At 35.6% G+C, this 15,668-nt stretch overlaps 1 protein-coding gene across 1 annotated transcript; it reads right to left on the reverse strand.

The window, feature by feature from the left end:
* Positions 1-317: 317 nt before the first annotated feature.
* Positions 318-15,607, reverse strand: LOC123906969. The gene is made up of 23 exons (XM_045957004.1): positions 15,261-15,607; positions 13,349-14,332; positions 12,443-12,558; positions 11,086-11,294; positions 10,138-10,257; positions 9,828-9,956; positions 9,590-9,715; positions 9,274-9,329; positions 9,051-9,150; positions 8,503-8,620; positions 8,156-8,365; positions 7,646-7,970; positions 7,280-7,373; positions 6,966-7,074; positions 6,617-6,882; positions 6,365-6,489; positions 5,566-5,800; positions 4,399-4,587; positions 4,027-4,310; positions 3,590-3,797; positions 3,270-3,509; positions 2,062-2,147; positions 318-812 (listed from the first exon to the last, which is right to left on the reverse strand). The coding sequence occupies exons 2-23, from the start codon at positions 14,185-14,187 to the stop codon at positions 653-655; spliced, it is 4,344 nt and encodes a 1,447-aa protein (XP_045812960.1). The 5' UTR covers positions 14,188-14,332; positions 15,261-15,607; the 3' UTR covers positions 318-652.
* Positions 15,608-15,668: the final 61 nt, after the last annotated feature.

Below are 15,668 nucleotides of genomic sequence, written 5' to 3' on the forward strand. Positions count from 1 at the left end.
TCTGTTCATCTTTCTTTGTTTTGTATATACTTCTCAATGATGACCATCATAAGAACCTCCAATAGAAAGAGTGTTCGACATCACACTCTCTCTCACTAGAGTTGGGACCAAATGAAGGGATTCTTGTAGGAATAGTTAGCCACATATATATGCAACACTTTAATTTCTTGTTTGTTTATATACTAATGCTTATGTAACCCTTAAAATTATGGTAATTCTTAGTGGATGATATCCAAGTTAAAAATAAAGTGTAGTAGTAGTGTGAAAATGCATGTCAAAAAATAAGGAAATGGCGACTCAAAAAAAAGTGGATGATATTCAGGCTAAATTTTTATTTTATAAATTCGAGAGCTTAATTGTCTGACCCTTAAATCAAAATTCTAATTTACTCGTTAATTTTTTGGTAGTGTACGTCAAAAAATGCTTCACAAAAAATAGAGATTTAAATACACAAGGAAATGGCGACCACCCTTAAAAACAAAAACTACTACCCTGAATCTAGGCCTTTTCTTTTTTACAAGGAACCAAAAAATGCAGAAACTGTAGTATCCTGTACATCTCCTGAGAATATTCACACGGCAAGGCAGCTACAACCTTACGATCACGCTAAATAAAGCCTCCTTATGGATGTTCGCATTCTAATGTTTTTCTGTTATAAACCAGATTCATGAGCCCAAAAGGCATCTGGATCAGGACAAAATAGAGAAAAATCCTGGACTTCCAGATTCGCTATATGCCAACTGACAAAACGGGCTTGTACCAACTTGAATAGAAAAAGGATGGTGGGCAAAAGCCAACATTTATCATCTTCCCTGCAAGAACAACCAATCAAAATTTAAAAAACAGAGTACTGGGATAAAAAAAAATACACCAACAAGTTCTAAAAGCACTTGGCGACTAAAAATTATAGTATACAAAGCAAAATCATCAAAACCAGCCAAAACCAATTTAAGTGGCAAAGGATCCATGTAAGAATAATGACTAGCTTCGTTCTCGCATGTAACCAGAGACATTGCCACATTGTTGAATCGTTGATGGCTCAAAGAATAGGGAAATATGAGGGATTTCCTGTGGCTAGGAACGAGTGCTGGGCAATCTAGAAAAAGAGATTGTTTGTTAGGAGCTACAAAACTAAATTAGGATTGGGTGTCAGAAATTAGCTTGTTAGGAACCAAGGAATATCCTAACAATAGCCATCTAATCTAACTATAGTATTGGCTCTAGTGGCAAAATGGGTGTGATGGTTAAATGCAAACTGCAACAAGTTATTTAGTGCATGGTTTAGATTGAAACGGATGTAATATCAGGCGATCACAGCTTGTCATCTCAGTTCCTGGAAGTGTATCTATTACGGGTGTTTTTTCAGACCACTAGGTACTCTTAGCCGGGGGGGTTTGGAACTTGTATCAAGCTCTGGTAGGACGTATTAATAGGAAATGCCTTTTTGTTAGTGGCCTTTTCCAGAACTCTAATTTTTCTACCAATACATATTTCCCCCATTAAAATATTTTCACAGAGAAATACATCCTTTGCAAAATCAAACTCTTATATTTGCATTGGAAAATTGTGACAAGATAGAATTTGGTCTGAGAGTTTCTCAAAAAAGAGAGGATGTAAGGGAAATGAGACCGGATTATCAAACTCAGCAGAATAGGACAGAAAAAATAATCAGGAAAAATTGTGATGTTTCAACGTGAGCTCCTTAACATGGATATGGTTGCTTGTATCTGTTAGCCCAATTAAAGCAGTAGTAAAAATACAATTAAAATGAAATAAGAAATAACCATTTCTGTAAGCATTGAAAATGCACAGAAAACAAACTATCACAAAATAAATTCATGTTTCAGCTTTATTGAATATTATACATGATACTTTCCATCAGACAAATCTTACCAAAAGCTCTATGCAGAATGGATAAGATGATGTAATAATTAATCAGATTTGATTTCTTAATGTACTAAGTACTATCAGACACAAGTAAACTTAAACAAGAATGCAGGTCTGTTGTGAAATATACCATTGTTGTTTGAGATAAAATGATGCCATTTAGAAGTTGATTACCTCTTAACATTCCTAGTACTTGCCTCATCAGGGTAGTGAATGTGGGTTAATGTATAATGAAGGAGGCAACAAATAAAAGCCACTCCCTGCACACGGCCGTGCACACACGTTAGATAAGCAGGAAATATATTTCAAATGATTGCATGAATGAACATGTCTTAAAAATTTAAAAATTCAATATGCCTAGAATTCTTAAGCTTCCTCGTTTAATTAGGATTAGGAGTCTTCTACTTTCGTGATTAGTTTCTGTTGGATATTCCGCCTTCATTGCGGTCCGCCCCCATCTGCCTAATTGCGGCATTTGGGTTGCCTTCATTGCAGCCTCCAACACCTTCATTGTGTTGGGTGTGAAGGGGTGGATTTAGTCCCACATTGCTAAGAGATATGGCCTGTGTAGCGTTTATATAGCTTTGACAACCCTCACCTAACAAGCCGGTTTTGTGAGGATGAGTTGGGCCAAATATAAAATCTGACATGGTATCAGAGCCTATCCTAGATCTATTGTTGGGCTTCCCGCATCGTCCACGCTTAAGGCCCATTGGGCCTGAGCGTGAGGGGGTGTGTTGGATATTCCGCCTTCATTGCGGTCCGCCCCCATCTGCCTAATTGCGGCATTTGGGTTGCCTTCATTGCAGCCTCCAACACCTTCATTGTGTTGGGTGTGAAGGGGTGGATTTAGTCCCACATTGCTAAGAGATATGGCCTGTGTAGCGTTTATATAGCTTTGACAACCCTCACCTTACAAGCCGGTTTTGTAAGGATGAGTTAGGCCCAATATAAAATCTGACAGTTTCCATATTTAACCAGACTTAAAATAAGGTTAGTAGCTAGTCTTTTAGGTATCAAATCATAATCGTAAATTCTAAGTCTTCATTATTTCTCTTCCCTTCCTTATATCTAAAATCCTATGAGTTTGACACTATTTTCCTATATCTAAATAATATTCACCACTGAATTGTGTTTTTCAAATAAAAATTCTGTACTACAAGCCTCATTTGCAATTGTGATATTTCTAAGCAATTGCCTTATAGCAGTTAGAGCTTTTCATATGCTTAACAATATCTGTCAGCAGCTTCCTCTTACACTTTTATATAGTCCGAATTTTTACAGCAGGTTACTCACTACAAAGCCTATTTTTACTCCTCATCTGCTTTACACATGCGATGGGAAGTTATACCAAATAGTATCACAATATAAGCACAACTTACAATATTAGACAGAGAAGTAGCATTCCACAGCGCATAAACTCGAGAAAGTGAAGCTCTTCTAGGTTCTTTACTAAATAAAGCATTCAAACCGGCAAGAAATGGAGAGAGTAGAGAAAGAGGAAGGATTAGTAAAACAGAAAGAAACGCTGCAAGAGAAATCCAGTAGAACTGAAGCAACATGAGGACAGTGACCGAAAGATCAGCTAAAAGCATCAAAGTAATTAGCAGTTGCACAGTATCCTGAAACAAACATCCCATGCATTAGACAATGTTCAATTTATAGTTGTGGAGAGGTGAATCACCTAAAACAACTTAACTACCTGACGACCAACAGGTCTAGTATTGCACAACAGCAGTGAAAGTGGGAACAGAAAGTCTTTTTTGAAATCCAATGATCTTAAGGTAGCATCATTTATCAGGCCACCATTAATGCCTCCAGTTATCCTTTTAAGAGACAATGAATTGCTCATGTATGGCAAGTTGTGCTGTAGCTGCTGAAGATTCTTTCTTCCATGTGCCACATTTTTCCTGTCATAAGCATAAAAAAAATCCCATGAAGCTACTATGCACAACGTATTTAGAAAAACAAACCATGAATTCTTGCCAATACTAATCTCCACCTAGGATGTACAAAACAATGTCAGGGAATCAAGGAACTTAAAATGAGGTGGTTGATATCATTCACTGTCATGTTTGGCTTAATTGAATAAACCAACCTACAATCTGAATGCAGCATTAACTCAGCACCGTAAATTACCTCATAGCTTCATCAGTACCAACCCAAGTATCAGACTGGTGCAAACCATGAAGAGAATATTCCCCAACTGCTACCACAACACCCAGCTGATAGTAACCAGAAGCTGTTGCTTGGAACCATCCAAGCTCAATTTTAACTCCGTGGAACTCAAGTTGGGGGTTTGCATGGCTATTTGTCCAATCAATAACAGGACCTAGTGCAGTACGAATTGATCCATGCCTCACTGTCCGTAACTGAGCATTTAGTCCAGATACCAAGCGATTCCAAACAGTTGCTGGGACATGCTGTTGATATCAAGTTCGGCATTTGTATGTCAGTTATGTATAGAGATAATAACTGACTAAATCTTAACAACAGGAATAATAAAGACACCTGGCCAAGGAGGTTTGTCAACAGTGTATCACTGTAAAGATTGTAAGGCTCCATATAGCTCCCATCCCCACCAAAAATTATGCACATGGGGAATCTCTTCTGTATAATTGATACAATGTCTAATCTCTTCTCATCACCACCAAGGAAAAAATCAATGTATGATACCATTAAATCTGGAGTTGCCCCAACCTGCATCAATTGTTTCTTAAAGACATTAATATGGATGAAAGCGTGCATCACTTAATACTATGATAACCTCTTCAATTCAAATACCAGTTTGTTGGAGAAAACAGAAGAATACAGATTAAACATCACATTTATTTATGCATAAATAACACTGTTGTTTATAACTGTCTCGTATGCAAATCAAGGGATGCAGTCTAATAAACATGACATCCTCTGAATTTGGATACAGCCATGTTTGTAACTTTCAAGCTTAATATGAACGTACTTATGGCTTATAGGAACTCTAAACAATCATGAAGAAGTAACCAACAAACTTTCTGGTAGTATATATGACTGATCAAGATATGATTCTTAGAAGTTGAAACATTTTAATGAAACGAAAATGAGTGAATAAGAACATATGCAATTTATGGAAATCTTTTCAAGGAAAACCAAAAGTGAAATCATGATGGTGAAAAGGCCAACATAATAATATTCAGTGAATACCAAGCCGCCTATACCATAGAATGCACTAGCATCAATAAATCATAGCCTTAAAAATCAAGTCATTTTAGAATTTTAGTTTAACTTTGATTCTTCATGATGACTGTAATATTCCATAACATTTACTAGAAGCTCTTCAGTTTTTTATAGAAATTTAGGATTAATTTTGTCATTTTCTTTATTTTATAATGCTATTGTGAGCAGACCAAGCCCTGGGCTAGTATTGGTCTTGGATTGTTCTTTTGATGTTTGTGTCTTGCTAGGAAGCATTATTTACCCTCACTTCCAAATTCCCAATGAACCTTCAGTCTAATTATTTAGTACAACTGAATCCTTGCACTAAAGAAATTTCAATATGTTAAATCCTAAAAGCCTCTGCTTACCTACATCATTCTACCTTGTCTCTAACGATTGCAAGAGAAATTACATCAATATAAGTGAATAACTAGGAATTTTGTGGAAATTACTCCAGGTTGTAAAATGTTTTACAAGTCAAACCTTCATCCCTTTATACAAAGCACGGGATCGACAGGAGCGTAGACAAGAATGGTCATATTCAGACTTGACATATTCCTGAAGGCGACCAATTTTGACTCTTCGCCGCCAATGCTTCCAAGACCAGGCACAAGGATATGCCACAACTGAAAGTATACTGTGCACCGAACCTTCCCACCAATCATATGCAGCAACAGAATTGATCTCATCAATAAATCTATTAAAAGCATCCTCATACCTGCATCCCATTAGGATCAAATCCAAATCAAAACCATGATTATTGTTAAAGAATAAAAGTGCAATATAAAACGATTAATGTGTCGTTTCACCGAACAGGTAAAACTTTTGGGATAGTTGGTTGATATTTGATAACATAGTTCTAAAAACTGTTAGGTGAAGGCTTATTAAAAGAATTTAATATTATATCACTAACAGTTTTACAGTATTATGATGCGAGATTCAAATGCTAAGGTGTCGTTAAGCCTCCCAAACTGGGCTAGTTTATCTTTTCTTTATACAAAGATGCTTGGTGTAGAATCTTCATTGATAAGTGTTTCCCGTACCAAGACGTCTTTTGCAATAGAAACTATTAAGAAAAACTTGTTTGGTGGCAAATATCAGAAATCAAGAAGTACAGAGTAAAATAAGTTTGACCTAAGTGGCAAAGCTGTAATACTTAGCAACACCGAAGATTTATGATTTGGACTAAAATAAATACGTCCAGTATTTATCAGCACATGGTGCACAAAGTAAATGACATCAGAATACATGACATGAACATGTGAATTAAGTATTTTCTTACACAATTTCAATTATAGCATGGGGAGGTGAGTAAGGAAGATGCCAGGGTTCTCTGAAAGTATTAGGACCCATAAAGTACATTCTGTGTACATGACTTTGAGTTTCGTCCGCTCTGGCTCCACGCACCTGGTTTTTGAAAAACATAAAATTTAAACCTTCCAATAGTTTCAGAAATAATGCGACAAAGGTCAAGTATTGCCACAGAAAGACCTGATTAAATTAAACAGTGCAAACTTTGGTATAAGAGTAGTACCTCAGAAAGAGAAAGGAGATGTGGAAAACTGTGATGATTATGGTGTTCAATTGAACTCGAACTATGATATGAACCAGAACCAATCAACTTGATTCTCAAAGTACTGAGTAGCAGAGCCAAAAGCAATAAAATGAATGACAACATTACTGAAAATGGCCAGGGACCCCAAAATGTATAAATTAGCTCCTCCAGAGGTGTATAGCAATTCGGCATTCCATACTTATCCGATATACATTTATATGGACAAGAATTCTGTGTAACCCCCCCTGCAATGAAAATGGCCGCATTAAAAATTAGAGATAGAGCAAAGCTAGGGACATAAAACCTAGTTATAAACCATCAAAGATACCTCGTTTATATATGAAATTTGCACGATTTGGAAGAAGATCAAGAGGACAAGGAATGCAAAGATGTTCATCAGAACCATCGACATCTTTATAAGTACCAACAGGACATTCCTGAAATTTTACAAGAGCAGAGAATTATGTCTTCTTAAAATATACTTACAAGGGGGCATTCAAAAAATATATATTGTCTAAGCAGAGCTCCCTAGTTTCTACATATTTCTTGCTTACCACATAAAGTGATAGATGGATAGATACATATATCCAACAGACTAGGCAAAAATAAATGGAAAAAAAACAAAAAACCAATGGAACAAACCTCGCAGAAGATTCCATACAGGCCTTTAGGACATGCTTTCCCAGTTATGGTACCCTCCTGTCCATGAAAGCCACCATTGTCACCAGCACCGCCACTGTTTATAATCATGAAGAGGTGCTGTTTTTCAGCATTTTATTTAAAGAAAATGTACATTACCTTTTTACCAAAACAATTATTACATTATTTACAACAATCATGCTTCAAGTTACTAACAGGAGTAAATTTACAGACTGGTCCCCAATAGATTATGGTGTCAGTTCATTAGTTCTCTAAAGATGAAAACAGTGTTCTAGACAAAGGAAAAACAGGAACGTTTTCTTATGCTCTGATTCTAACTCGAGTAACTAGAAAAGTGATTATGCATACCTATAGTTCATGGTGCCACTAATACTTGCAACAGGAACATATTCTTCCCCCATACCAATTCTTGACCAATGGAAATGAACTCGACCTCCTCCTCCACCACCACCACCAAGGGAGCCACCATTACCGCCAACAATAGATAAGGAGGAACTCTCCAAAAGCCTGAATTCTTGAAGGAAAAGAAGGACCGTTCCACCAGAACCTCCACCAAGACCACCAACCAAAGAACCATCACTGCTTGTTATTGCTTTGCTAAAGCTTTCACCATCGGCCCTCAAGGATCCATAAAGATCAAGCCTCATAAGTGGCCACTGAATGGATCCCATAACTAGCATATAAACAAGAATAACTTCTATCAGAGAATATTACAAAAAGTATACATATTTTCTTCATATAAAGAGGCAGTCACATATAGAATTTGCAGCCATCTTCATCCATATTAAAATAAGAAGCAAACTAGATAATCCCTTTAATTGAAACATATAAACTTCAGAACTATTTAAAACTATTTACCAATCATCCCTCCTCCAGCAACATGCCCATATGACTCATTAGGGCCCTTAGTTCCACTTCCCAATTCACATGGAAGAATAGCATTTCCATATTCATTACCACCAACACTCATTATCCCTTTGAAATATCCAGCTCCTCCTCTTCCACCATGTCCAGCACCACCGCCAGATCCATTCAAAAAGTTCCCCTTACCAATGCCTTCAGTGCAACCTGAAAAAGGTCTTGGTCTAATCAAAATCTAAAAATTATAATATCCTTTTTTGCAATTGGCATTTTGACTAGCATGCAAAAACTTGGAAGGGAAGAAAGTAACCGAGAATAAAGGATTTGAAAAAAAAATTAATTACCTAATTCAGATGCCGTTATCATACCATCAGTATCGACAACCACAGTCCTTGCCCTGTGAATATGAATTATGCTTCCCTTCATAATGCCATATACAACAAGATCTTCAACGCGACAAATCTATAAAAAACTCAGAAGAACCCACAATAAGGTTCTGCTTGAACAAAAACATTGTTGTTGTGCAATCTCAATCAAAAAGCAATGCCCAACCAAAAAGTTGCATGTGTTGTACTTGTGAGAAATGCACTGTATTTGTGGGTATTTCAGATTACTTCTTTTTTTTCTCTATAAAAGTTTAAAACTCTTCATACTTTCAGTTTCACCTAACAAGTTAAGCTTTTGAGGTAGTTGGTTCGTGACATATTGCATTAAATTAAATGCAACAAAAGTGGGGAGAAGAGGTTCCAACTGAGTATAATAAACTGAATACCGAAAAATACAAGAATTTCATTTTTTTTTTATAAATAAAATGCATCTAAATAAAACCTGCCCTATTTTTTATTTTATTTTTTCTTTGACAAAACAAATCTGCTCTGTTAACAAAACTTACTTGAAGTGAGAAGGATAGTGTATAATTGACATGACAGTCGTCAGGTGGAGTTATCAAATCTATTGGGCATCTCTGTGTGTCACAAAGATGTTTTGTCACCCTGCAATCATTAATAAGAAAACAAAACAATATAAGCAATTATGTTCAGAGTTTCGGAGGAGTTCAAAGGCTGGATGGAAAACTTTTAAGTCAAACAATGTGACTACAAAGCAGTCATACTTACGTGCCTCTACTAGCATCATCATCCAAAGGAGCTTGAAGTAAGGAACCTGGACCAACCTGTCAGGAGAGGAGGGCTGTTAAAATGCTGCATACAAATTCATGAATTTGGGAAACAGTGACAACACACAAAACTTGTCGTAGTGTGAAAAGGGAACAGAAAGCCTTGAAAAGATAACAGAAATAGAACACATGGATGCTGCAAATTCCATCTTTCTGATCCATCTATACTGTAGCTATGTGTATATATTTGCTCCAACTCTCATGGCATGCAGATTGATCAAAAGAGTATATTGATTTTATCTAAGAATATTGCTTACAGTTACATTATAGAAGAGAGACAAGGACAGTCGCTGGCTTTTGATTGCATCACCATCACCAGTCAATTGTAGCAGTCCCTGACCATATAAGCCCAAGTTTGTATTTGAACTAATGACAGAACGTTGCTGCAAAGGTAAAAAATTGCAATCACTGTGAACACTCCGGCCCGCAAAGATCAAAATATGGTTCTGTAACGTAAAATACTACATAACTTGAATTATGATAAAGACCATTTACCCTTAGGACAGCCAGATTTCTCACTTCAAGTATTGAAGCAGACACAGCAGTACTTCTACCACCATCAATTTGCAATGTGGAGTTCCACATAAGTATTATTTTAACAGAAACTCTAAATGCACCATAAACCTTCATGTATATTACAGGTAAAGTTATTAGATAATAAGCTGACAACTGAAACTAAAAGCTCACAGAAAATAGTATTCTAAAACAAGGGACGCCTAAATGGATTGAGAATATAACCAAAATTATAACAGGAAAAAAAAAAAAAAAAAAAAAAACAACAACAACAACAACTTTGAATCGTTACCTTTACGATAGAATCACTCAACAAAAGCTCTTCAGCAACAAGCTCAAATTCAGAAATTGGATAGTCGGACAGCCCAAAGATTAAGCTTCCTCCACTATATACACTAATTTGGCCTCTTACCTTCATAATTAGAGAATTCAAATAAATATCATATATTAGGCTTCAAGGGTTAAAAATTGCAAGGAATGATAAATAAATTAAATAATATATCAATGAAATTATTTTCAAACACAATGTAATATTAAAGAAATAAGTTTCATGCAGGACCTTTATTCTTGAAAACCCTATATAAGAAAAACAATTTGCTTACTATAGCTTTGATAACGAAGTCAAGGTAGTGATCCACAATATATGGGAAACATGGCAAGATCTCTAGTAGAATTGATATATACTTTTAAAAGACATGGCTATGTCATACACGATGTTTTATAAAGCGACTCAAAGATCGACAAAAGCTGTTAAGGAAGAAAGAAAAGATACACATGATTGAATCTATCAGTCCAAATTACACAACAGATACACTTATATAATCATAATGTAATTAAAAGAATAAAAATGTCCTCACTAAAATAGTTACAAGATATGACTGGCCTATTTACATATATTCCAACACTCGCTCTCATGCTAAAGCATATTGGTCACACAAACCAAGCTTGGTACATATATTTACTTATCATTGGGCTTCGAGAGACTAGCTATATCATCTTCCCATTGATCATTTGAATTGACTAAGCCAATGGTGATATCTCTACAAGATTTTTCTCTACTAAAATGGCAATAGATTTCAATATGCTTCGTGAAAAGTGGAATTGGATGTGGTATGTGGCTTGAAAACTGTTACGAAAGAAGTTGTCATAATACAAAAATTCTCTGAAACGTGCGTAAAAAATGGTGACATATGATCGTGTGTGTGTTTGTCATAGTGCATAATGCGTATAACTTTCCTACCTGAACTCTGGACCAAACAAGTGGAACCAAAACTTTTGCCTTATTTTCCACATAAACATTTGACCATAAAGGGCTGGTTGAGAAGTCAAGCAAAGGAGTTTCTGTTTCTGTTGAGACATTGTCATTGCTGATTCTCAAACTTAGTAAATTTGCATTGAAATATGTGCCAGCTGCTCCAGAATTACCAGTACAGCCAATACTCGAACCACCTGTCACAACAAATGCATGTATTGTTTAGAAGTTTCTTCTGCTACTCAGATTTTTAAAAAAGGCATATTTGCATGTTATATGAATTGAAAAAAATTGAAGATACAACAACTATAACAATGTCAGCCAAAGCATTTGTAACAAGAGAACATATATACAAACATTAAGTGCAACATCAACACCGCCAAAAGATTCAGGTTCTCTGCAGGTGAGCAAAGGAAAATATTAAACTCCTTACTTTTGGGCAGAGGTCAGCATCCACCTCTTTTCACAAGGATACAAGGATAGTTCTTCAAGTTAACAACACAAAACCAGTAGGTAATAAAGTAATTTCATAGTAAAACAAACATAAATGATTTGAAAGCCACCTAAGTGTTTTCTCTCAACCGTTCTCCTATTCTAGTTTATGCTACTCATCCATATTATCCCCGCCGCATCTGCCAATGAAGAAAATGTTGCAGAATACTGAACTAACCACCTCAAAAAGTCTGAAAGAATTTTTTTTTTTACTGAATCAAGAGCATCCTGACATTAAGGAAGAACTAAACATCCCAACGAAGTTGGCATCTCTAAAGTTTGAAAGAATTAAGCATGCAAGATGATACTAACTTGACACAAAGGACATCAATGCGACAATTGAAAGCCAATCACATAATGGACTCTAATCTGAAATAATGGACAGACTCCAGAATCTAAAACAGAAGAACAACTTTTCAGAAAAACTTCAAAATCTAACGTAAAGCCTGACAAGTTGAGAGCTTTTGTTGACAAATGAGTTCTACACTCTATATTCATAAAATTTAAAGGATTAAAAACAGGCCAGCTTTCTCAATTAAAAATGAAGTTTTTCCTTTCCAACAATTCATGTATCACCTACAGTGACCTGTACGTAACTTAGTATTATGTAATTCTCTTTTCCTTTATGAAAGAAGTATCATACCCTCACCTACACTCATTTTCTTTCGGTAAAAATGTGGTATTTTGCTTGTATCGAAAGTTGCAGACAACTTGTATTTGTTTAAAAGAAATTCTTATTTTTGGTATTTTGATTTACATAGATTAAGCTCAACACTCTTACAGTAGAAATAAACATCAAGCAGGAGTCATCATTGGTTTAGCCACCATGTACAGAAAGTGAATGGGAACAAACCGTGGACAGTAATCTTCAAATCTTCTTGTATGCTGTAACAATCAAGTGATATTCTCCCTCCACCGCCTCCACCCCATCCCGTCCCACCAGCTGCACTGATATTACCATATCCCTTCCTACACTCATCCAAAAAAACTAAGTCCATAAGAAAGTTACAAGAACATTAAACTAGACAACATGTGTTAGTTCCCATACAAACCATGATAAAAAACAGTTGTAAAAACTAGAAACTACTAAAAAACCTTCAACAAAGACAATACATTTCCAAAAATATCAGCACTTCTTCAAAAGAAAAAAAAAATACTGTCATATGCAAATGGAAATTGTAAATGACCATGCCAAAGGAAATCCATGTAAACAGAACATTAGACAATGTGTCATCATCAGCAGAGACCACAAATCTCTATTGCCGCTATTAACATAATTTTCCTTTTTAGAGAAATCTGCTATTATCTAATCAATCTACACTTCAGAACCCTTTCATATGTATTAAAACTACTAATTATAGTGTAGCAATTAGCACCTGGTAACTATTACTACCTCCGTCTCATAAAAAATGTCTTGTTTAGGTTGTGCGTGGTACTTAAGAAAATTATAGTTGTATTGATTTTAATGGTAAAAGTAGTGTCATTTACTAAAACACCCTTATTAATTATAGTTAGTGGAGTGAAATTCAATAAATAAGGGTATAGTGGGGGGGAAATGTTGCACTGGTATTCTAAAGTGACAATTATTTTGAGACAAAAAGTGCAAAGGAGACACTATTTATGAAACGGAGAGAGTAGTAAAAGTGACTTCAGATGCATTAAAAATGCATTTCCCTCTTCAATTAATAGTTACAGACACCCTTGAAAGTGGTTTAGAAGCCATAATATGATCACAGAATGACAAGTACTTCATACTCACAACTTTACGGCATGTAATAATATACTTCCACCGGAACCACCTCCCCCATCATACCCTCCATCTCCTCCCTCTGCAGTAATAGACCCATTTACATATATAGTGTCCTCCACTATAACCTTAATACGTCCCCCACCATTCCCTCCGTATTTTATTTTAGATTTTCCACCACCCTTGCTCCCGTAGCTCCATGGCTCAGACAACGAAGACCATGAATAAACATCACCACCCCAGTTTGTCGTATTGGTTTTTTTACAAGATGCACCACGTCCACCATGCCCTCCACCAGCTCCTTCATTATCAACAGGTGTGCCGCTAGTTTGGGAAGGTGGCAGCCCACCCAAAGATGATGAGTTTATAGAAGAACTGTAACCCATAGTCACATTGGCGGCATATAAACTAACAGAACTAGCAACGATAGATGCATTTTGACCAAGTTTGATGCTGCCAGACACATTGACTGATATCATGCACCCTTCTACAGGACATAAAAGTGAAACATGGGAAAGTATCTCCAGGTTTCCAGAACCATATGCGACAATATCTGATTTCAAATAATGAGTTGAGCTTAGCAAGCATGTTGTATTAAAAGATCCTACACCTTCCAAGTCCTCACAAGAAACAGACTCATTCGATGGGACTGACAAAGTTGATGTTTTTTCAGCAAATGCAAAATCATCGAGTTGAGAACCATCACTGATAAGTGACTCAGTGTGACCCAACAAGACTTGTAAGCCGGTACTACTATTCAAATGCTGTCCTGTACTAAGAGAAAGGCACGATATATAATATCCCAATAGAATGCAGCACCAGAGGTACTTAAGCATTACCGCAGAGTGCATCACCACCTACGGCAGGTAGGTAGCGGTAGAACTCAGAATCAATGTAAAGTTTCAATCAGCTCTGTTAAAATTATCATCTGTAGCTATTTCTGAAAGCTACCTCCAAGGGATTCACACTCGAGGAAGCCACTTTTGTACATATAATCTGCATTTAAATCCAAAGGAAATTATCAAAAATAAGAAAAAACAGAAAGGTTAGAGTACTTTAATATTCACATTTTCACATATATTAGAGCTTAAACTAGCCATTACTCCTTAAGCTCTATTTACATATAGAAACCATGTGCTATTAATCTATTATAAAGCAAACTAAAGTGGGATGCAGAAGCTTTTGAAACTTCAAGTTAGATTACTAATGTTTTCAGAGGCAATAACATCATACATCAAAAAGCTAATCTGAGAAAATGACATAATTAAGTGTAATCATAAGTGTCGGCTAATCTGAGGAGTGTTCGTGCTTCATAGATATATTTCAATCAACGAAATACCGACTTTAGCTACCACGAACATTTAACTAAGTCATTAAATTACCTCTTATAAAAAGCTACCAAAATATGAACTTCAATAAAAAATGGATCTGGGCAATGAATTACTTCAAATTACACTATCCATATACAAAACATATGTTTCCAAGCATGAATAACACTCTCAATAAACAACATTAATTAATTAATTAATGATTAAAACAAAGCAATATATGGCATTTGATTTTTATAGGAAACCGAAAGAAAACAAAATTGGCAGCATAATATGCATAGTTTCTGCAAACCTTACATTTCATTTCTCAAACAAGGAATTAATATAAAATAAATACTTAACTCGAATTCATTCATTCCTTAATTCCCTATCAAATAATCTACAACAAGAGTGAAATTCAATATACTAATAAGCCTCGATCACGAATCCATTTCAGAAAAAGCTTAAAAAAAAAACGAAAAACAAAACTAGAAGAACAACTCATGCAATGCGATCGGATTGATGAAGAGAAAAAGTAAGCATAAAACCTATTAATGAATGAATCAAAGGAAAAGGTGATAGAAGTAGAAGTAGCAAAGACGAGTGAAGTAACTAACCGTAAGAGTGAGTGAGTGAATGAATCTTAGATTCTGTTTGGGGATTGAAAATTGGTCCAAGTGAGTGAGAAACGAGAATCGCTTTTTGTTTGTGTTTTGCTTTTACTTTCTCTCGTTTCTGATTATTAATAAAATAATTTAAAAGAGAATGAAGAATTAAGGAGAAAAAAGAGGAGAGCTCGTAATAAAAATGAATGAATAGTAATAACGTATAGAAAAAGGAGTCTGTATGAGTCCAAACTACGTATAGCTAGCTGGACACAGGACTCTCTCTCTCTCTCTCTCTCAATCTCTCATCTCCCTCATTCACGCTGCTGCTTATTTTTATTTTTTTTTGGTACAAGCTCTTTTGTATTCTTTTTAAAATTCTTTATACACAAAATCAATTATTTTATTCAACATTATTTT

The sequence above is a fragment of the Trifolium pratense genome, linkage group LG2 (genome assembly GCF_020283565.1).
Source record: "Trifolium pratense cultivar HEN17-A07 linkage group LG2, ARS_RC_1.1, whole genome shotgun sequence".
Taxonomy (NCBI): Eukaryota; Viridiplantae; Streptophyta; class Magnoliopsida; order Fabales; family Fabaceae; genus Trifolium; species Trifolium pratense.